This window comes from Chionomys nivalis, chromosome 4, assembly GCF_950005125.1.
Source record: "Chionomys nivalis chromosome 4, mChiNiv1.1, whole genome shotgun sequence".
In the NCBI taxonomy this organism is placed as follows: domain Eukaryota; kingdom Metazoa; phylum Chordata; class Mammalia; order Rodentia; family Cricetidae; genus Chionomys; species Chionomys nivalis.
Window position 1 is genome coordinate 9,978,414 of NC_080089.1, and position 22,716 is coordinate 10,001,129.

The 22,716-nt window shown below is 41.9% G+C and overlaps 1 protein-coding gene across 1 annotated transcript in view; it reads right to left on the bottom strand.

Moving 5' to 3' along the window:
• Positions 1 to 22,716, bottom strand: part of Arhgap42 (Rho GTPase activating protein 42) — a 220,821-nt gene that overhangs the window by 149,535 nt on the left and 48,570 nt on the right. The window contains exon 2 of the mRNA XM_057768277.1: positions 15,322 to 15,417. Coding sequence (XP_057624260.1) covers positions 15,322 to 15,417 — 96 coding nt within the window. The remainder of the gene's footprint in view (positions 1 to 15,321; positions 15,418 to 22,716) is intronic.

Sequence of the window (22,716 nt, forward strand, 5' to 3'; positions counted from 1 at the left end):
AAGGCTGCTAGATTAAACCAACCTACATATTTTTAAAACGTCTTTACTTCAAAATGGAAGTCAAAAGATGTGTTGCTTGGGGAAAGCTTGTGCTTTTGTTTCCACAAGAAACGAAAGGCTGTGGATTAGTTCAAGGTTAAAGATTTCATTGAGGCCGGGCGGTGGTGGCGCACGCCTTTAATCCCAGCACTTGGGAGGTAGAGGCAGGCGGATCTCTGTGAGTTCGAGTCCAGCCTGGTCTACAAAGAGCTAGTTCCAGGACAGGCTCCAAAACCACAGAGAAACCCTGTCTCAAAAAAACAAAACAAAACAAAAAAAAAAAAAGATTTCATTGAGGAAGACCCCCTGAAAATCCTGGCTACAGACATAAAGAAATAAACCTAGAAAAACTACAAGACATGTAATGTATATTTTACCTACTCAAACATAAGAACAAAAAAAGTTACCTTTGGTTAATTGGTTGTTGTGTACAACACACAGTCAATACTTGTATTAATGTAGATACATATGTTACTTTTAAAAGTTTCTTTGGTTTTGATGCACTGAAAATATCTTTTGTCCAAACTTTACATTAAGCACTTCAATCAAAGCCAGTATAAACCAGTCTTCTATGTCATTTCAGTTTGAAAAACTGGTTTATTTTTTTTGTGCCTTGGAATCTCTCACAGCATCCGTATCTCTTATTTATTCTAGGGTCATGCCCTTTGGAAAAACAGTCTTTTCTCTGGCATCAAACTTCTCTCTGAGCATATGGTCTAGACAGCATGGGTCACTCTACTAGTACAGCTACATCTGGTACCACCCAAAAAACCAGCAGATCATCATCTGCATGAACAACCCCTACTGATTAAAGTCTGACTCGTGTCACTGTGATCCGGGGCTAACGCCCCCAGAGATATTCAAGAGAGACCCTGTGCTCTCCCTGTGTTATCAGTCCACTAGCTTCTGTTCACTTGAATGGGTTGTCATCAAAAGAAAGGACTTAGAAGATCTGCCCATCCAGGAATGGTGGGGATTATATCCATCCCACAAAAACCCAAGATGTTTTTTCTCTTTCAAAAATGGGTGAATCTTTCCTCTAGAGGCTAGTCTCATCTACACAGCCAACCACAACTACACAGGAAAACCCCATTTCAAGAATAAAAAGAAAAGGTCATTAATTTCTATTTTCCTTGACTTAGACTTGAATAAAAACACAGCTTTTGTAACAAAAGCAGAGACAACCAGTTGCCTAGGTTTCCTGTTCCCCAGAAAAGGACCTCTCACAGTTAAATTTACACATGTTCTAGCTTTTGGCTCATATCTTTCTCTAAATTACGAGATGGCCACAGGCATGGGGTGGATTAGATGGCCCCAAAAATGTGGACAAAATGTAATAAATCCATTTCCCTTCTACATTTCTCTTTTCCAATTTCAGTTAAAGTAAAAAAAATATATATATATAGGATGTTGGTTATAGGCCTAGGGGCCTAGTACCAGTTCCCACAGCTGTACTGGAAACAAAGAATTAAGGCTCTGAGACTCCCAATCTTGGGGCACAGACCCCCCCTGTTTATTCTGGTGAAAGGTACTCTAGGAATTTCTGGGACAATAGATAAAAAAAGGTATATATTTTGTAAGAATGATAAAAAGTTCAAGCTACACATAGAGAAGAATGTTTCCATTGAGCCTGGGTCTTGCAGAGTTGGCCATCTTGCTCTGTTTGTGATGTATTGGGGACTGACCTCAAGCATTCTACCAGCTTCAGCTTCAGCTTCAGCACTCTAGGAGTTCCATAAAGATTGTTCTGCTTATGTTACTGAAGCTCACCTGTATATCTCTGTCCGAAAGAGCACCTTCAGTTGAGTTCCAAGACTCAAAAGTGACTTCAAAGCTCTTCGCAGCAAAACTCCCATGACCTTTTTCCTTGACGGAGAAACTTCTACAAACTGCTCCTTTTATTTATTGGTCACCTAGCCTAGTAAGCTCTCCAGGACTGTCTTCCTAAGGTGTATTAATCAACGGTGCTTTCCTTTCCAAGAAGCTCCCTCTGTGTTGCTTCCTTTCCCTACTCATTTTCTCCTTTGTGACTTGCAAGTTTATTCAAACATCTTCCAACAACCCTCATCAATTTATTTTTTATTCCTCAGTTTCCACATGGCCCCCAAAATTGCTAAGTGCTCCATGAGTACATATTGAATGACTAACAAGTGAACTTACGATCTGTATTCATGACCTAGGAGCCGAATACTATAACTTCAGAAGATCACTGTGCTTCTAGGTTCAAAGGGAAAAAACAGTGAGCTGCTGCTGGGCTTTCCAAATTCTACAAAACCATAACAATATTCCTATGTGAGAAATATTTTCTACTCACACACACACAACAAAGTCAGTAGCTCATACAAAGTTATCTCTCTGTCTATCCCCATGACCATAATAAAGAAGTTGCTTTGGGCCTATTTCAGTGCAGAATAGAGCAAGGTTGGAATTCCAAGCAGAGATAGAGGAGAAAAGAAGGCAGAGTCAGAGAGACATCATGTAGGCCCCACAGGAACAGACACCAATACTGGATGGAACTTTACTGGTAGGGCATAACTGCATGGCGATACACAGATTAATAGAAATGGGTTAATTTAAGATGTAAGAGCTAGCTAGAAATACACTTAATCTATTGGCAAAATGGTACTGCAATTAATAACAGTTTTTGTGTGATTAATTTGGGTCTGAGTGGCCAGGAAACAAGCAATTTCTACCAACAAACTGGCACTACCACATGGGAATTCTAGACACACACACACAAACAGAGTTTAGTACAGCTTCTTGGTAACCACAGAAAGGCTCTGTTTGCTGATGGCAAGCAGGGGCATCATAGCTCCTATAAGAGAGGTCTTCCTGACTCAGCGCTGGCAGCAAAAACTACGTAGTTCCTTTAAGAAGGTTTCCTAGTTTGTGCTAGTTGCATGAACAGTTCTGGCTCTTTTTGGAGGCTGAGCACTTAAATGGGGTTTGTGGTCTGCCTGTTAAAAACTGCTTAAGGGCACAATATAGATCTGCTGCATACCTGGAACTGGGGTGGTGTGCATGGCTTGCAGAGGCAACTAACATGCCTCCACCATTTTGGATTGGGCAGAACCAAAAGTCAAAGCTGCCTTAGTCCTAGTCATACTGTTTAGCATTTTAAGAAGCAGTCCAAATGGTCCTGGTCAGAAAAGGATTAGAGATATGCAATAAAGACAGATTCAGGTGAAAAAGGCCTCTAAATGGATCACAGTGTTAAATACAAGTAAGTAGGCTTGGGAGAGAGAAGAAATAGAGTATAGACAGTAATCATAGAAAAGAATATAGTCATAGATTAAAGGAAAAAAGATAATGAAATAAATGTTAAACTTGTAAAAAAAAAGCAGTAAAGTAAGAAAAATAAGCTACATAAGATGGAATATAAACAGAGAGTCTGGATTATGCATACTATTATGTTTTCTTTTAATTTTCTTACTGTGAATGAGCTGAGTTCAGAGAGACATTTCATTGGGCAGGCTGCTAAGCTAAACCAAGATATGTACTTTAAAGATATCTTGACTTCAAATTTTGAGTCTAAGGATATATTGCTTTGGAAAAGAGATCCTGCTTTTGTTTCCAAAAAGGATGCGAACCTGTGGATTCCCTCCAGGTTAATATGGTTTGATGAACCAAGACCAACTGAATGCTCTCCATGAACCCCAAAATTACTTTGGCCAAAAAACAGCAGAAAGCAGTTTGGAGAGAACTATGCCCAAATTCCAAAAATGATTGTTTATAAATGTTTGTTTACATTTAAAGGGGGATATGCTATAGAGATGAATACTTTGTATTGGTATGGATCTTGGTTTATTGATACAAATTTAAGGTCAATTTTGTTATATGTATATTTCTGCTCTTGATTAAGGTATTGTGTTTGTACAGCTCATTTAAAAATGTAATGTATAATTAATAAATACAGGTTAATAGATAGCCATCTGTAATAGTCAAGCTTGTAGTCATGTTAGTTAGGCTTTCTAGATGTACAGAGATATATTTCAGATGGATAGTTATTCTTCAAACCTTTCAAAGACTAACAGAGTATGGCATTTAAAATGTTTAAGAACTTAGGACTTTTCATGACAATGACACTCATGTGTTCCCGGCAGCACCAATCTATTTGAAGAGGATGATAGGCATCAAAGAGGTTCTTTATGGAGTTTGTTAGCCATTTGGGTAAGAAACTGCTCTTTCCTGGACTGCTTGATGGTGTGCTGTATAAACTGGACATGCAGAACTCACAGAAAAATGACTACTTAAGTTGCCTAAAGAAGATGAGACAGTCCTTCAGGGTTCCTACCTCATGAAAAAGTTTGCCAGACATTTTGCAGGATACAGAAGAAAGTGACTGACAAACTGCCAATATGGGCGGAACTGTCTTTGAAATTCCCTGCTATACTATGGGCCTCTAGGCTGAAGATGGATGCCCCAACAGTACAGAAGAACTTTGGGTTACTGTTCAGGCAGCAAGATGTCTCTATCAATTCTAGAGTTTTGGATAATATTATATCCTTCTGAAGTTTTTGATAGAGTTTGAGAAAGGTAGTTATAATTATAGATAAATGAGATATTAAACATTAGACTCACGAAGATAAGATAGATGATAGAGTATTTTCCTTAATTTGTCAAATGTAAATGGACTAAATATTGCAACTATAATTCTTGATTGATACCTGTTTTGTTATATGTAATTTTAAAACCCTCCTTTTCATTTAAACAGAAAAGGGGAGGTTATGTGGAATTCCCTTTTGTATGCTGTGAATGTTTTATTATCATTTGTTAATAAAGAAGCTTATTGGGGCCTATTGCGGTGCAGAATAAAACAAGGTAGGAATCCAAGCAGAGATACGGGAGAAAAAAAGGCAGAGTCAGAGAGACACCATGTAGCCCCCACAGGAGACAGACGAAGGAACCTTACCAGTAGGGCACAACTACATGAAGATACACAGATTAATAGAAATGGGTTAATTTAAGATATAAGAGCTAGCTATAAATACACTTAAGCTTTTGTGTTGTAATTAATAGTTTCTGTGTGATTAATTTGGACCTGGAAGGCTGGAGAAAGAACAAGCAGTCTCCACCAGCAACACAGCATGAGAAGTTCTCGCAGTGCCTCTTCACGACAGAGGGAGTGTATACAAGTCAGGTATCCACAACCTGCATCTGAGTCAGGGTTTCACAGCCAATTGTCTTCTGGGCTTGCACCCAGAAAACAACCAAATAAAACATTGCAGGCAAAGCTCATCTGCAGCAGCTCATCTGCCCTCTGGAAATACAAACACAAGCCATATGACCTATCTGCAATGGCTTCAGGGCCTTCATGTTAAGATTGCCCAGATCTACCTGCCCAGGTGCTGTACACACACAGTATTTCCCTCATCCTCCTTTCTCCCACATCAATGTCTTTGCTACAGTTTGCATCTGAACAGTCTCTGATAAGGTCTTACTTTGAATGTTTGTTCCTCGGCTGATGTCACAATTTGCGGAGCTTCAGGTAGTGAAAGCCTATAGTATTTCACTAGAGGGGAGTCTTTAAGGGTTACAGCCCAGCCCTTGATCCCCAACCCTCTTCTGCTTCATAGTCTACCATGATATGAGGGGCCTGTGCCATACTCCTCCCACTGCCATGAGCCCCACTACACCTTCCCTGGTAGGACAGACTGAAACCATCTCAACCTGGGACTCCCAATAAATCCTGCTCCCTACAAGCTGCTTCTGTCAGGAATTTTAGTCATCCATATGTCAGAGCAGTTACTATAGCTGCCACACCTTCCCTTCCATAGATCAGGGACGCTTTCCCATCCATACAAAAGGGCAGTTACTATAGCTGCCACGCCTTCCCTTCCATAGATTAGGGATGCTTTCCCATCCATACGTAAGAGCAGTTACTATAGCTGCCACACCTTCCCTTCCATAGATCAGGGATGCTTTCCCATCCATACAAAAGGGCAGTTACTATAGCTGCCACGCCTTCCCTTCCATAGATTAGGGACGCTTTCCCATCCAAACGTAAGAGCAGTTATTATAGCTGCCACGCCTTCCCTTCCATAGATCAGGGATGCTTTTCCATCAATACAAGAGCAGTTACTATAGCTGCCACATGTTCCCTTCCATAGATAGGGATGCTTTCCGTCTTCACTGACTGCTTCTGTACACCTGCCCCTGAAGAGATCTGCCTTGAAGATGGCTTCCTTCAGGTTCCCTCCCACCCAGCCAAGACTGACCTATCTTGGATTTGGTCTCAGCACAGTATAAGCTGCTCCTGTAGCATTTAACACACTCAACACAACTCTGATTTCATGTCAGCTTTTACTGTTGCTTTCCCCAATGAGTGTATAAATACAAATGGCCTAAGCCACGGAGTGAATTTCAGTCATGGCCGCCGTCTAAGCTGTAAGGAATAATGAGTTTTACAGACAGGAAATGCAGGCACAGGCAAGTTTCAGAGTGGAGAGAGGAAGCTACACAGGTTTCTGACTCTAAAAGTGCTGCTGTGGCTCTTGCTCTGAGAAGACAGGGAAACAACCATCCTACTATCGTCCTCAGTAAGTCACAGCCATCACCGTACCCGTGCTTCAAGCTGTCAAGTTTGGGCAAGTCGCGCCACCCAAGTTTCTGACTCCTCTGTTCACAGTCAAGCTAGCAGCAAGAATATTGATTTGGGGTGCAGAGTGCAGTTTGCGGAGATGAGTTTGTATTCACTGAAGTCTGCACACACTGTGTGCTGTTGCATTCTAACTTTGAGGTGACCCCTGCAATTATTTTGTGGTCTAACCATTTTTTGGCTGAGATTAATTTTGAGATAATGGTGTTACTAACAATAGACGACAGTCTGTTTGATCTCTAGCTACTCGTCTAAAATAGGCCTTCTTAAAGTCATATGCTATCAGGGAGGGAGGGAGTATCACAACCATATGACCTTTGAGTCAGTGCACTACATGTGGGCAAAAGCTTGGATTACCCTCCAAGGCCTTGTCCCAAAGGGGATGCACAGAGATTAAAATAGAACGGATAATCCATATCAAAAGAACAGAAAAACATCTTCAAATCTACTTTGAAATTTATATTTATGTTTACAAACATTAGGAAATATATGTTTCTAACATGCATGTAAGAATCACATGCCATGCATATTCATGCGTATATGCATATACATACATATATATGTGTAACCTACTTCTCCAAATTTAGACTACTATACCTAAAAATCATGATAGACATATGTAAATATGAGACAGGGTCTCACTGGATATCCCAAACTGGTTTTGAACCTATCACCCTCCTGTCTCAGCTCCAGAGTAGCTGGGATTGCAGAATGTGCCACTATACCCAACTATGTTTTTAGTGTGACTCTAAAATTCTGCTCATGCATGTTTCGGTGGCTTATTTCTCTAGAGTCTAGGCGGCATTGCAGGGAGGCCAAGGGGTCAACAAGCATTAAGCAGAGCTTACAAACAGCACTCTAGAGCACTGAGAAGGTGTGAGAATGAGGGTCAAACTTCGTTCCTTCAAACAGCTAGAGGAGACACAGAGCCCTCCATAGAATAAAACTAGGCCACTTTCAGTAGAATCTGAACACAAAAGAAACATGGCTTTAGGAAACTCGTGCACATCGAAAAAAGAAAATCTGTTTTTTCAGGCTTGTGACATGGCAAGGTTTTCTAGTATTTTTCTTTCATAAAACCCTGAAATTAAGAAAATACAAACTAGTTTTGAATTAACTGGTGTTTTTTAAAATTCAGATGAGCCGAGCATGGTGGCCCACACCTGGAGACCAAACCCTTGAGAGGACTGGAAAGTCAAGGCTATTCTTTGACTACACAGTTAACTGCAGGCTAGTCTGTGCTATGTGAGAACCTATTTAAAAAATAAGGTAAGACAATAAGTAAAATATAAACTAAGGTAAGAAAGTAAATAAAATCTAAACCTGACATGTGATCTTTCTAAAGTCGCATTCTCATGCCTGCTAACTGAAGAATCCTCTTCTAAGCTGCACTCAGCTGCTCCCAGCATTATTTGTGGGTGGTTTCCATGAGGGTACAAAAATAAGGGTGATTTAAAACAAGGAGAAATGGAAAACAATAATTCAATTGTCCAACTGAGAGCTATTAAGGAGCAAAATATGCTTCCTCTGCAGAGTCCAGAAGAAAATGTTATTTGTATAAACAATCTGGACTTTTGGGGATGTCCCACTTTCAGAACGTCCTGATTTACCAGCCACACTTCAGTGGACTGCAACGATGCTTGGTAAACCTGACAGACTTTCTTTTGATTCAGTAAACAAGTAGGGAACCTTTTTCCTTGAGTTTGATAAAATATCAGAGGTCTCTTTTTAGAAAACTTGTGGTTGGTAAATGACATTGTGGTTTGTTTATGACATTTTTAAAAGAGAATCCCAAATTATCAGTCCACAGGCAGTTGCTTAAGGGTCAAAAAAGGCCAAGCAGTCTCATGGCTTCCAAGGGTTCGCACTTGCTGAGCCTGGGTATCATCTAACAATCTTATGGGAAGTTGTATGGTGCCGGTGTGGGGGGACCACATAAAGTTGGTAACCAAATTCTGAAGAAAATTGTTACATAAATGTTTTCAATAATTTAATCACTAGTTTATTTTGAAGAAGAAGTGGGTTCTAAATTAAAATTAACTAGTGATCTCTTTAGCAGAAGTGATTCTGAATTTCTAACAGATGATTCTTATTCTTTGTGCCTGTGTGTACGGGCAAATGCTCACGCACGTGTGTACACCTGTATGTGGAAGCTGGAGGTGAATGTTAGGCATTCTCCTCTGACACTCACACTCTGTAGGTCTCTCAGTTGACCCCAGGCCTTGTGATATGATACAGTGAGTCTCCCCAGCCAGGTTCCTCTGGGTACCCTCTGCTCCTTTAGAGGCTGGAAGCTTAAGCCTGTCACCATGCACATCTGGTATTTTTGTGAGTTTTGGATATTGGAACTCTGGTCTTTTTGTTTGTATAGCAAGCATTTTAACTGCTGGGCCAACTCCGCAGGGCACAGTTTTCCATCTCTAAGTGTTTCTACCTTACACAAGGATTCCCCCACAATACAGACCAAACTGCTGGTCAAATCGCCCACCCTGTTAAAGCCCAAAGAAATGGAAGCTTTTCCAACTGCCTCACCGAGGCCATGTGTTCAGTGACACCCTCAGACCGGTCTCCAGTGATCAGGCTCCAAAGTGTGTGTAATTACTTCATTACTGTAGCACACGGGCCCTCAGCCCTGAAGAGATAATCAAAGGACGCATATTTACACTTGGGCAAAGCTATGTTGACTCAAGCACGCCCACGAAGCCGGGCATGGTGGCACACACTTGTAATCCCAACACTTGGGAGGTGAAGGCAGGCAGATCTGGACTCAAGATCATTCTTAGGCACATAGCAAGTTCATTGGCTATTTCGAACAAAAGCAGGGCCACCGAAATGACTCAGGAGGTAAGTAGGAAGTAGGAGACAGTAACAACCCTCATTACTATGAGCACACATTTGCTTCCAAAACAGAGTTAAACACTGGGACAGGAACATACTAGTCAGATCAGAAATAGCTAGACGGTCATAACAACACACTCTGCTCTGAACCACCAAATGGGGCGGCTCCTTTCTCCAATAGAGGGTTTGGCACGCTCACCTCAGTTGGCAGGTGACTACATCTTACCTATCTATCTCTAGCACAAGAAGGTTCTGTTTAGGTGTGTATAAATGAAGGAAGTCTTCACCTGAAATATTTACTAGCAAACTGACTCTCCTTCTGGGTAAATGTTTTAATCTCTTGAATACAAATGTCCTACCTTCCCAGACTTTCAAGAGTCTCCCAAAATTCTCCCTAAGAGCACTGCATCCCTACCTCAGCTGTTTCTGCACACTGCACAGTCTCCCTAAGAGCACTGCATCCCTACCTCAGCTGTTTCTGCACACTGAAGTCTCCCAAGCGGCATTGCAGCCCTGCCTAAGCTGTTTCTGCACACTGCACATGCACAGCCAGATGACTTCCAGGACTGCTCAGAACAAAGAAAGTTGGCCTTGTATTAAGGCCTAACACTGTACTGGCACCAGGTTGGCTTGATTACAAGTATTTGAATTTCTTTAAAGTCTAGACTTTTTTTTTTTTTTTTTTGTAAGTCTTGGGCTTAGGGATTATTTCAAGGGCTGGGAAGATGGCTCTGTGGGTTGAACACTTGCCACTCAAGAGTGAGGACCTGAGTTTAAAGAAGCAGAGGCCACTGTAAAAGTTCACACATGATCCCAGAACTGCAGTCAGATGAGAAGCAGAGACTGGGAGGCTCCTTGGAAGCTGCCTGCAATGGTCAACCATGAACAATGACGGAAAACCCTCTCAAACATGTTGAAGTCTGGGACCAACACTGAGCTTATCTTCTGACCTCCACATATACGGGATGGTCTGAGGACGTATGCACACATACATACACACACACACACACATACACACACCTACACTCAAATATGCAAACACATACATGTGTCACATGCCCTAATATATTAAAATGTATTTCAAATTATAGGTATTAAATAGAAGAACAAATCAAAGTAACTTGCATGTTCCACCTTTGGTACAAAAGGACTAAATTCTAGAGTAATAATGATGATGCACAGCCTTCATTACCCTACACTCTTAAGAGCTTAGCTAACCTTGTAAGACTCTGTCTTATAGGAAGGCTCACAGTAGCATCTTTGACTTTTCAAATATCTAAACTGAATGACTGTAAATAGTTTTTGATAGAATAAGATTGTTTGCCATATGCAAATCCTTTTGTTCCCGCTAGTCTTAAAGGTGTGCATATAACTCCTGTTGGAACCTGGACAATCCCAGCATATGTGGGCACCAGGGATATCAGTGCAATACTATGCTTTTGTATTGGAAAATATTACTGCATAGTAATAGATCATAGCAAAATAATTGTGCATTTTGTTCTAATTTTCCCTATAAATACATCACGTAAGAGAAAGGCTGACACCTTCCACCACTATCATTTATTTCTACCTTCCAGATTCCTAACTTGGTCTTCTTAGATCAGAACTCCTAAGTGATACACAAAGCAAGCAATTCGAGCCCAACTGGACAGGAATTTGGCTAAACTCAGCAAGCTACTTCCACTCATCCAGTGCTACAAGCAGCAGGCAGGCCAGTGTGTGCAAGCAAAAACCCACAGCTCATCTATCCTTGAAGTAGAGAAGCAATGGCTCCTAGCAGTGCTTGACTGGGAAGGGGTGTGCAGAATAGAATTCTCTATTTGGGATGTAAGCACAGGAGTGCCCTCCCCCAAGAATTCTCTACTGGATCCTGGATGAGTAATTTGTTTTGTTTCAAACTAAGTATCACTGGCAAAACAGCAACAAAACAAACAAATAAAAAAGGTCAAAAGGGTATGAGTGTAGGTAGAAAAGAAGAGCTGAAGAGAGGGAAAGATTTACGGGGTGGACACTGGCCTCCTCCCTGAACAGTCTCCCCAGAACAGCCTCCACAAACTAAGTAGCTAAACTGCCATGGTAAAACCACAATCGTTTCCTAACTCAAGGTCTGTAGCTCTCTCCTCCACCAGCACATGAGAATCATGCCCCTCACCTAGCATCCTGTGTCCTGTGCTCACCACCATCTTTACACACCCAAAGCCTGCCCCGACTTCACACCTCACTCTGCACTCAGGCTCCTTGCTTAGGAGAGATCCTCTCTGGTGCTGTTCTTAAATCATCAGGCTTTACAGTCAGGTCGGGTAAATCTCAAGGCTATTTTGGCTGAGGCTATCTTGGCCATTCATCAATGCTGGGACTAATCCTCCTTTCTCCCTACCTCTCTCCTTTCTCTCTCTCTCTCTCTCTCTCTCTCTCTCTCTCTCTCTCTCTCTCTCTCTCTCCTTTTTGTTTTGTTTTTTTCATTTTGGTTTGTTAATTTATTTTGAGACAGGGTCTCACTATGTAGCTCTGACTGTCCTGGAACTTACTATGTAGACAAGACTGACCTCAAGCTCAGATTCATCAGCCTCTGCCTTCCTGTCAAGTGCTGGAATCAAAGGCACGCACCACACACAAAGCTCTGTCTCTGTGTCATTGAACTGAGTAAATAAAGCTGAAACTTTATTTACTGGGCTTCTACAAGTAGGGTTAGGACATGACATGCTGCACCTTCCCCTGAAGAACTGTGCGAGGGTATCCTTCTGTCCACCCCAGCAGCCTCACACTTGGCAAAAATAAAACCGTGCTGTTCCCCGAGTGATGGCAGTAGGCATGAAACAATGGCAGGCCACTAGGAGCAGTGAGTCCCAGGCTTGGAGCCTAGGCGGGGTGAGAGACCGAGAGAGGTGGTGAGAGGAGTGGAGTCACAGGCAGCAGCTACCCTTTTGGGAGAGAGAAGGAAAAGGAAAGCTCAGGCTACAGGTAGGAAGGAAGATCTGCCTGCCTCTGTGGTGGTAGGTGGGGAGGGAGTGGGTGAAGCTTGTCTCTTAAAGGGACAGGACAAACTATTACACCCTGTCCATGCAAACAGACTGGGATAACCTCACAATTCTCATGTTAGGAGAGATTAGTCAAAGTTTTCTAGTACCCACAGAATTTATTTTGAAGTCCTTATACTGCATTTGGAGACTGGGTTATAAGATATAAACATTGGGTGATTAACAAAAATGAGTTTACTATATTTTTACATAAGTGGTTATAGAAAAAAATTCTGCACAAAAGAAAGCATTTGCTTAAGACTGGGACTGTAGTTCAGTGGTAGAGTACTTGCCTAGTATAGGGGAATCCCTGGGTTCCATCTTCAGCAGCACAAACATGCAAAGATGAGTAAAGTAGCTAGCACATAGCCCTTAAATCTCTTGTGATGGCTGTTCTTGGTTGTCAACTTGACTGAATCTGGAATGACTACAGTCCAGAAATGGAGGGCACACTTGTGATCCAGATCTTGAGGCTGGAAGACATAGACTTTTGATCCAGACTTTGAGGCAAAAGTATACACGCCTTTAATCTAGATTTTGAGGTAGGAAGACACACCTTTAATCTGGACCACAGCTTCTGCTGAAAGCCTGTGTAAGGATGTGGAAGAAGGAAGGTTTTGTTTGTTCTCTACCTGCCTGCCCTCAACCTTGTAGGCACATTCATTCCTTCACTGGCATTGGTGCCTACTTCTTCAGGATTCCAGCATATACAGAAGACGGGCTGGGACACCGGCCTCATGGACTGAGCAACTACTAGATTCTTGAGCGTTCTATTCACAGCTAGCCACTGTTGGATTAGATGGACTGCAGCCTGTAAGCCATTCTAATAAAGTCCCTTAGAGTTATGTACAGTGTTGTGATATATGTGTATAAACACAAAACTATAGATATGTATATTTATGTGTGTATATATAGTATAGTGTTTATATATAGTTCTGTGACTCTAGAGAACCCTGACTATTATATCTCTTGATATAAAATTAGCAAGCAACACTTACACCTTAATTACCCATACCTCATCTCTGATCTACTCTCTCACCCCACAAAGCCCTTAAACATTAGAATGCAGTTACGCATTGGCAGCTTACAGTAAGCCTTCACCCACTGCTCAATACTGCACACCTGTCAAATCTAATCTACAAGCAAGCAGAACATAACAATGCTCCTTTAATTAAGCTGGAAAGAGTCAAACAGATGAGAGATCAAGTTCCCTACAAGCCTGGGAAATTACCTACGGCCCTCTTGGAAGGCGGCAGAGCATTATGGCTAAAACCCCAGCTCTGCGACTCCCACATTCTTCAAGTGTGACTTCAAGAGAAACTTTACATCAAAAGCTCACTGGAAAGTTAGAGACGCTACAGATAGCTGTTGCCTGCATTCTGAGCAGTCGTAAGTGAGAGATTAATCTGGAACAACCTGGATGTGCTGCAGACACTGCTTTATGATTTCCATAAATTCATGTGTATGAACCTGACGGAATAAAGTCACCAAACTATTAAAAATGATGACTTATAAAAACACAGAAATATTTCCATAATTCCCTGCAAAGAGAATACCAATTATATGCTTCATTTTATTAGAAACACACAGAAGAAATGAAAACTTCTTAAGTCATATCTCCAAAAGACTGACTCCAGAGGTAAGCCCAGATCAAATGCTCAGACTTATAGAAAGGGGCCTGACTTTTACCTGCACAGAGTTTTACTTTATAACTAAGTAAAAAATAACATGATTACTTGAGTATTATTTTTCTAAATAATGATGTTGATGTCTTACTATCTCAGCAATATAATTTAGGTTTTATCTGGCTGTGTTGGAAGCCATATATGTTTACAACGCAAACGTCAAGAAGTGACAAGCAAGCAGAACAGCATTCGCTAAGCACACGGAAGACCTAGGCTAGGGTCTCCAGTGTCCAACACTGGGAGAAGCAACATGGCACTACAGTTCCAGATGACAGTGGCAGCTGAGCAGCCATGACCTTTCCCACTCATCTCAAGGATGGCAGAGGAAGGGAACATGTCTGATGCTCACGTAGTAAGCAGGGCTCTTCCCACTTCCTTCAGACTCCTCAGAAGGCACAAGGGACACATTTTGTAACCCACAAATCCAGACACCAGCCATATTTACACTCTTCTTAGAGAAGCTCACACTCCTAAGCATATAGCTCACTAAGTAAGCAGCAGCTGGCCTCGCATACACTGAAGCCCTGGGTTTCATCCCAGTAACATACAAACTAGGCACACACATTTGCTTGGACTACTCAAAGGGTATAAACTGCAGGAAGACTGGAAATTTAAGTCACCTTTGCTACTTAGTAGTTGAGGGAAATCTGGGATACTTGAGACCCAGTCTCAAAAATTTTCCACAAATGAAAAATACTTCCGGCCTGAAACTCGTGTTGATCGTAATCTGTTAGAACATTAGTTCAATACATCATGACTAGATGTGGATTGTTTCCTTTTTAAACAAATCCTAGCGTTAGGAAAGAATTAACTATTAACTAGAGAAAAAAGAGTATCTCTTAAATCCTCTACTAGATATATTGAGTACACACCCTGTCTGTATTTGAAGGCCCACAAAGACTGTTATCTGTATTTTTCCAAAGAGCTGATCTGAGTTGGAATGAGTTAAGTAATTTCCCAATGAAGAAAGCCAGTCAATTTAGAAACAATTTGTAATATTTTTTTACAGAAACCCAAAATCATACCTTCAGTTTTATTAAAGCCAGAGGCTATTGTAGGTGTTTATTGTTTAGATATGTGTGATACCTGTGTGATTCCAATGAGATCACTACCTGTGGTCAAGCTCGTGGGCTACAGTACTCACCAATACTGATTTCGTCATCGGTTTCCGCATCTCCGATACATTCAAACTGGAAGTCTTGCAGAGACTGGGAGAACTTCTGGACAGCCATGGATAGATCTGCAGTGAAGAGAACCACCATGAGGCAAAGCGCCATAGGAAATCCTGGGAAAGTTTTAAAATAAGAGTTTGGCAAATTGAAGCAAAATTTGATAACTACATGCTTTAAAGTCTGGAACTGCCCTGCTTACAGGGTCTTTGACCCTTCAAGGAAAGAGTGGGGCCAGTAAATGATCTGGAAGTCTGGATCAAGGAATGGCCATTTATGTGAAAACAGAAGGAATGTGGGGGTGGGGAGAGGCTGAATGGTGGTTAGGAAGAGCTCCATGCACACTCTGAGAAAGGTAGGATCATGCTTTCCCCCATGGAGTACTGGCTTAGATGCAGAAGAGGAAAGATGACCCAAGAGGCTGTTCACAAAAAGACCAAGTAAATGCACTCCCATCCAGACTTCAATCCAAACAAGGATCAGAGTCTAACATCAGAAAATAAATTCTTCTTTATTTCTGGGGTGAAAAATAAAGCACCATCCACGCCCCGTCCCTACAAAAGTTGCAAATCCTTGGGAAGCAGCAACCTTGGATTCAGCCCAAAAGAATGATTTCTAGTTCTGAGCCTGGCTGCTGGATTGAAAGCCAAGCCCCTCGACTCGCTTGCAAACGTAGCATTGCACTACTTGCTAAACTCCTGTGTCTTGGATTACTGCTATTATACACAAAAACAGAATAACAATGACTCATTTTCAGAATTAAATAAATTAATATCTGCAAAGGATTTATAACAGCAGTGGCAGATCCTTAAACTCCACTCAAATGTGTCAAATAAAATTAAAAACAATAAACTTCACAGTACATCAGCGAAACGGTAATGTTCTCATCTCTCAGAGCCACGCTGACCTTTTACTGCCAACTCTCCACAGATGTTTACCGTAAGAAAATGTATAGTATTTTTCTCAGATTAGATGACTTATGTTTTCTATTTAATAGTATTCTTGCATGATTTATAATCAATGTTAAACCGCTTATTTGACCCAATCTCTGGGACTAAGATGGTTCCCTCATCAAATTTATACTGGAGTCCTCCAGCTCTGTTCCCTTCCTTGCTGGGTCTCTATAGCCTGCTCTTAGCAAGGATTCTTCTAAGAGACAAAAAATTCCCAACCTCATTACCTAGTCAGCTTCTTCAGCACACCCCCATCTCCACTGACCTTTAATGTATAGTACCTTGCCTATCCTTTGCATAAATCCCCGCAGTGTGTACATCATTTCTTGTCATGTTTTTGCCCAACGAAAAGAGAGAATATGAACCATGTCATGCATAGGATCTCGCCCAGACACAGGGGTCTAAAGGCAACCACAAAACCCATTCCAGTGAAGCCAAAGCAGTTACAGTTAGAGGCAGGAGGGCAGAGGCTACATTCATTTGTAGTGAGTGATGTCACTGACAGTCAACATGCTTGGGTACCATGCACACTGCTTCCCTCCCTGCCTACCTGAGAGTTAAGCGTGGACTATCTTCCCATTCACATCTGACTTGGAAGACATGACATTAGGCTTTCGTCGACAATAATAACCGTACCACCCATGAAGAGATAACGCTAATGACACACTGAGACCTCATTTCATAAGAGGAGTACAAAGCGTCAAGTAAATGTTAATTATAGCTTCTCTTTCACAACACAGACTTAGGGGGAGAGGTCTACCTGTATTTTAGAAGCATCATTGGATTTACTATAACTTTGTTAACTGTACAGGTAAGATGTTTGCATGGGAGCAAATATAATCTGTCATCCACTGTCAGAAACCATGCGTCCCAAATGTGTTTCTCTAGGATTATGTGCAAACAGAACTCCAAGGGGCCATCTTCCCAGATCTGTATCACTGGATTTACTATGACTTTGTTAACTGCAGAGGTAAGATATTTCTATGAGAGCACATATAATTTGTCAGTCCACTGTTAGAAACCATACTTCCTAAATATAGCTTCTCCAGCATCAGGTGCGAACAGAATGCCAAGGGGCCATCTTCCCAGATTTCACTCCACCCGTGAGGAGAGCAGACAGTATGCAGGAATGTGAACACAGGAACAGAAACAAAGAAAGGCCTGGTGACGCAACCCTGTCACCCTAATCACTTGGCAGGTGGAGGTAGGAAGATCAGGGGTTCGAGATCGGCCTCAGCTATGTAGCAAGTTTCAGTCCAGTCTGGGATACATTAGACTCTGCCTCAAAAAAACAAACAAACAAGAGAAGTCAGAACAGGGCAGATGTATTGATGCTTCTGTACCGAGAGCACAGTCTAATGAAGGTAGGAATGATATAACTAATTGCATCAGAGTTTATGAATAAACTCTCTAGAACAGTTAACCTAATGGACTATACAAAACAGACTCAGCAGCTGGTACCTTCCAAAGCACTCACTCCAAATCAGCTCATAAGAGAATTAGACAGCAGTGTTTCCATCTTACACTTGAAAAGCCTGAGTTACAGAAAGGGTGTGCATGGACCAACAAGGTGGCTCAGTGGGTAAAAAAGTCCACACATGGGAGGAGAGAGCCAAACTCTGAGCGCTGCCCTTTGATGTCCACACATGTGCTGTGGTGTGCATGCACCTCATCTTCAATTAATAAAGGAGTAAATAAACCAGGGAAGGAAGGGAAGGGAAGGGAAGGGAAGGGAAGGGAAGGGAAGGGAAGGGAAGGGAAGGGAAGGGAAGGGAAGGGAAGGGAAGGAAAGGAAAGGAAAGGAAAGGAAAGGAAAGGAAAGGAAAGGAAAGGAAAGGAAAGGAAAGGAAAGGAAAGGAAAGGAAAGGGAGGATGAGGCTGTTCCCCGAAGTCACACAGGCTAACATCAGAGCTTGACCAGAAATGCAATGCAGGGAAGCTAGCCAGCATTCCTAGCACCTGTCACACTGCAGTCTCTGAACAGTGTGGCTGTTCAGAAGGTACCGTCCATCCTGCTCAGGGAGAACTCCACAGGTGTCAGTAAGAACAGGAACTCGAGAAACATAGCCAGAGACCAGCAAGGCTAATAAACTTCTGTGTCCAAAAACTTCTAAAGGATAGCTTCTGTGGACAAACCTAATCATGCTTATCAAAATCCACTGGCAGCAGAAATATTTCACCATCTTAAATAAACCATTTTCTGTCTTGTAGTTCTGTTATCTCATCCACTAAGAATATATACTTAGGGGCTGGAGAGACGGCTCAACAGTTAAGAACACTGCTCTTACAGAGGACCCCAGTTCAATTCCCAACACCTACATGGCAGCTCACAGCTGTCTGTAATTCTAGTTACAGGGGACCTGACACTTTCACACAGATATACATGCAGAGAAAACACTAATGCATATAAAGTAAAAATAAATATATTTTTAAAATCATAGACTTACTTCATACTCTAGAATCAGATAGTCTCTTCTCTGAGACTCCTCCATGTCCTCCAAAAGCTCTCCCTGTCTCTTCCAGCTCAACACTTCCATCCTTTCTTCACTGACTTATACACAGTGGCTCTTGTAATGCTTTCTCTATTTTACGTTTTATCTTAGGTATGTCTATACCTAACTCATCCAGCACATTTTAAACACTGTAAGAAATACCGTCACCCACGGGTCTACCCGCACCTGTTACAATGTCTTGTAAGGGCTTACTTGTTGGAAGCAGAAACTGACGGAAGTTGGGTAAAGAGCTCAAACTCCCAGAGATCTGTGTCCTTCTCTCCTATGCTTTTGCAAGCTCCCACTGTTGTAATAAGAGCGGCGGGGCTGTGTTCCGCCACCCGGCTGCCCGCACGACTAGCTTATGCCCCGAAATAATTACACGGAAACTGTATTCTTTTGAACCCTGCCTGGCCCATTAGTTCCAGCCTCTTATTGGCTAGCTCTTACATATTGATCTAACCCATTTCTAATATTCTGTGTAGCCCACGAGCTGCCTTACCAGGAAAGATCTTAACCTGCGTCTGTCTGGAGAGAGAGAATCATGGCGACTCCTCACTCGGCTTCTTTCTCCCAGCATTCTGTCTGTTTACTCCACCCACCTAAGGGCTGGCCTATAAATGGGCCAAGGCAGTTTCTTTATTAAATGAAAGTAACTCCTCTATCATCCCACTTTTTACTATTGTGCACTGATCGAGAAATGCCACCTGCCATGGCTCCTGCATTTGAACCTGACCCCATTGGTGGTGCTATTCGCGGAGATTGCAGAAGTTTACAAGTATATGTAGCAGGGCCTTGAGGGAGGAAGTGTGTCATTGGGGTGTGCTCTGAGGGATAGAGCTCCTTGGGGATACATACATATTTGCTCCTCTTTCTTTCTCTCTCTCTCTTTTTTAATCTTAGTCCATTTGTGATGACACACACATGGGGAAAGACAGAAGTGAAGAGAGAGAGAGAAACAGGGGAGAGGGAGGGCGAGAGGAGAAAAAAAGAGAGGAAATCCAGTATAAAGAATCCACTGTAGATAAATTGCTAAAATGCTCATGGTAGTGGAACAGGAGCCTTAATTTAACATAAAGCACCCTGCACACTACCGGACAGGCCATGTCACACCCCGCACATTCAGAGCAGACCACGCCAGGTGCCCAGCAAGCAAGCCTCAGTTTTAATCATCTCAGGGATGTTTTTAATGTTCTCTCTGAAATCACAAGTGTCAGCCTGTTCTATGGCACATTCCAAGGGAAACACAATGGCGATTTGTGGTTTCTACGGCTTTCACTTGAAAAAAGTCTCTACATGCTTAGTCTGCAACTTTCTATTTCATGTACAAGTCAGAAAATAATGGTTGTTGCATAATTTAAAAAAAAAAATATTCCTCAAGAGACCCCAGAAGAAAACTCTGAGATTATTAGTCTCTCAATAAATGTGGTTTGAGCTGAAGTAAAACTGAGAGTCAAGGAAGGGTCTCTCCCTGTAGGCTTTGAGAGAAGTTCCTGAATGGCAGTGGGCAAGCCTGAGGGAGACACAGCACCAGAGACAGAAGTAGCAGGGACCACAGATCCTGACAGTGTCCACAGGAGATACGAGGAAGCTCAGGCTACTCAAGGCCACCAAACAAATCTGCGAGTGTACTAGGTTGGGACAGACGGACTTTCAGTACATCAAAGAAGGTAAACCCCAACAACCATATCTGAATGGCCTCACTCATTAAGAGATGAGCATTCCGGCTCTTCGTCACTACACCCATATCACATAGTATACATCCATTTTTCTCGAAGGTGACACAAGTTAAAACATCTGTTTCTAGCATGGATGGGAAGTCCTGTTCTGTAAATGTTACCGAACAGGAAGCTGACCCCTGAGTTAGGAAGATTGGCCTCCTTGTGTCATATATTGAAACAAGCAAGCGTGAATGTCACTCTGGGGACTGACTGCTGTGTTTCTGTAAACAGGAACTTAGCTTCACTAAATTCCAGGTTTCTCTTGTAAAAAAGGAAGATGCTGACTTCATCCAATACTTCTTTGGATATTATATGAAATTGGCTAAGCACAGTTTCTAGTTGAGAACAAATACTCACTCCCAACAAACATTAACTATTAAATCCCTATTTATTATGATAGCAAATCCAGAATATGAAATATTTTCATTGTAAGCATAACACATTTAATCTGGTATTCAATTACTATCTTCAGGAGGGCTTCAGTAAAAATAAACAGTGGAGCTGGCTGCTCAGGAAGACCAAACAGTCTACAATTCCATGAAGGACATGTGTTTGGGAAGCTATTCCAGAAGATTCTTGCCTAAAAATAACAACAACAGAAACCCAATACTTGCCCAGATTTTATCCACAATGTCTATGGAACCACAAATTCCATAGGAATTAAAAATGAAAAACCCCAAAGATTTCACTATTGCTACAACCTAAGTTAAAAATGGATTGCTCAAAAGACAAAATAAACCACCCACCTCCTCCCTGGGGAAAATACTGAAGGAGTGAAGGTCTGTGGGAGACTGCAGTCCCCTCCGGTTCTCTTCTTGGTTTCATCACCATTCTGTTTCTATTAGAGACAGGATCTTATGTAGCCCATGCTGGACTCAGACTGAAGGTGTAGTCAAGGAGGGCCCTGAACTCGTGAGTGATGGGACTGTAGGTGTGCTGGTTTGACATGCTGGGTGTGGAACCCAGGACTTCCTGCATGCTTGACAAGCACACTGACTGTAAGTGCATCCCCAGGCCTTCACACTTGTGGCTGCTTTTCTCCAGAGTGCCTAACACATCTTTCTACTCAAGATCAAGACTCAAAGGGGATTACGTGTCACCTTTATTTTGTCACTTACCAGACTATTGCCAACTCTGACCATTTATTTCCTTTCTCCACCCAACCCTTCCTGCCACTATACACCAAAGATATTTATTGTTGAAGCATGGCTTGGCTATTTCAGTTTCCCTGCAAAGCCTATACTAAGCTGTTGTCTTCTATGCTATAGAAGTGTATCATGTTTCCTCTGTAGTTGTGTTGGTTTTTATTCCAGACAGTGACTCACTTTGTATCCCAGACTCCTTTTGTCCCATCCCCCTTTTATGGAAAGTAGATTCCCCTCCCCCATGAGATAGAAGTTATACCAATGCTGCTTGGGTGCTGTTCTGGTTTTTAGAGACAGGGTTTCTATGTAGCTTTGGAGCCTGTCCTGGTCTTGTAGACCAGGTTGGCCTTGAACTCACAGAGACCCGCCTGCCTCTGCCTCCCTCGTGCTGGGATTAAAGGTGTGCACCACCACTGCCTGGCTAAGAGAAAAAGTTTTTGACAGAAGTCAGATAGTTTACCTACTAAGGTAAAATCTCAACATTGCCTTAGGAGAGAGTGATCCTAAGAAATGATGGCTTGTGGGTAAAGGCAGCTGCCATCAATCACGACCAGAAACATGAGAGAACTGATTGCTGCATGAATGTGGCTCCTTGCCCCCAACACATACAGACAAACAGACACATACACACAGACACACACAGACACACACACACACACACACAAATAAATAAATGTAATTAAAGTTTTAATAAAATTAAAAATGATTATCAAATCTGAATGAGTGAACATTCAGGGTCTTTTGGGTTTTTTGTTTTTTGTTTTTAAAAAAAAATTAAACTGTAACTGTAGAAATTGCTCAGCACTTAAGAACAGTTGCTCTTACTGAACACCTGGGTTTGACTCCCACACCCTCAGCTCCAGAGGCTCCAACGCCCTCCTCTGGCCTTTACAGGCACTGCATAGCATATACACAGACATTGGGAAAAACACATACACATATAATAAAAGTAAATAAAACATCAAAAAAATGTTATGAGAGATTAAACTATCTCATAAACATCAACTATAGAAAAATCTAGAATTAGTTTTATGAGCCAAAATGGGAACAACTTACCTT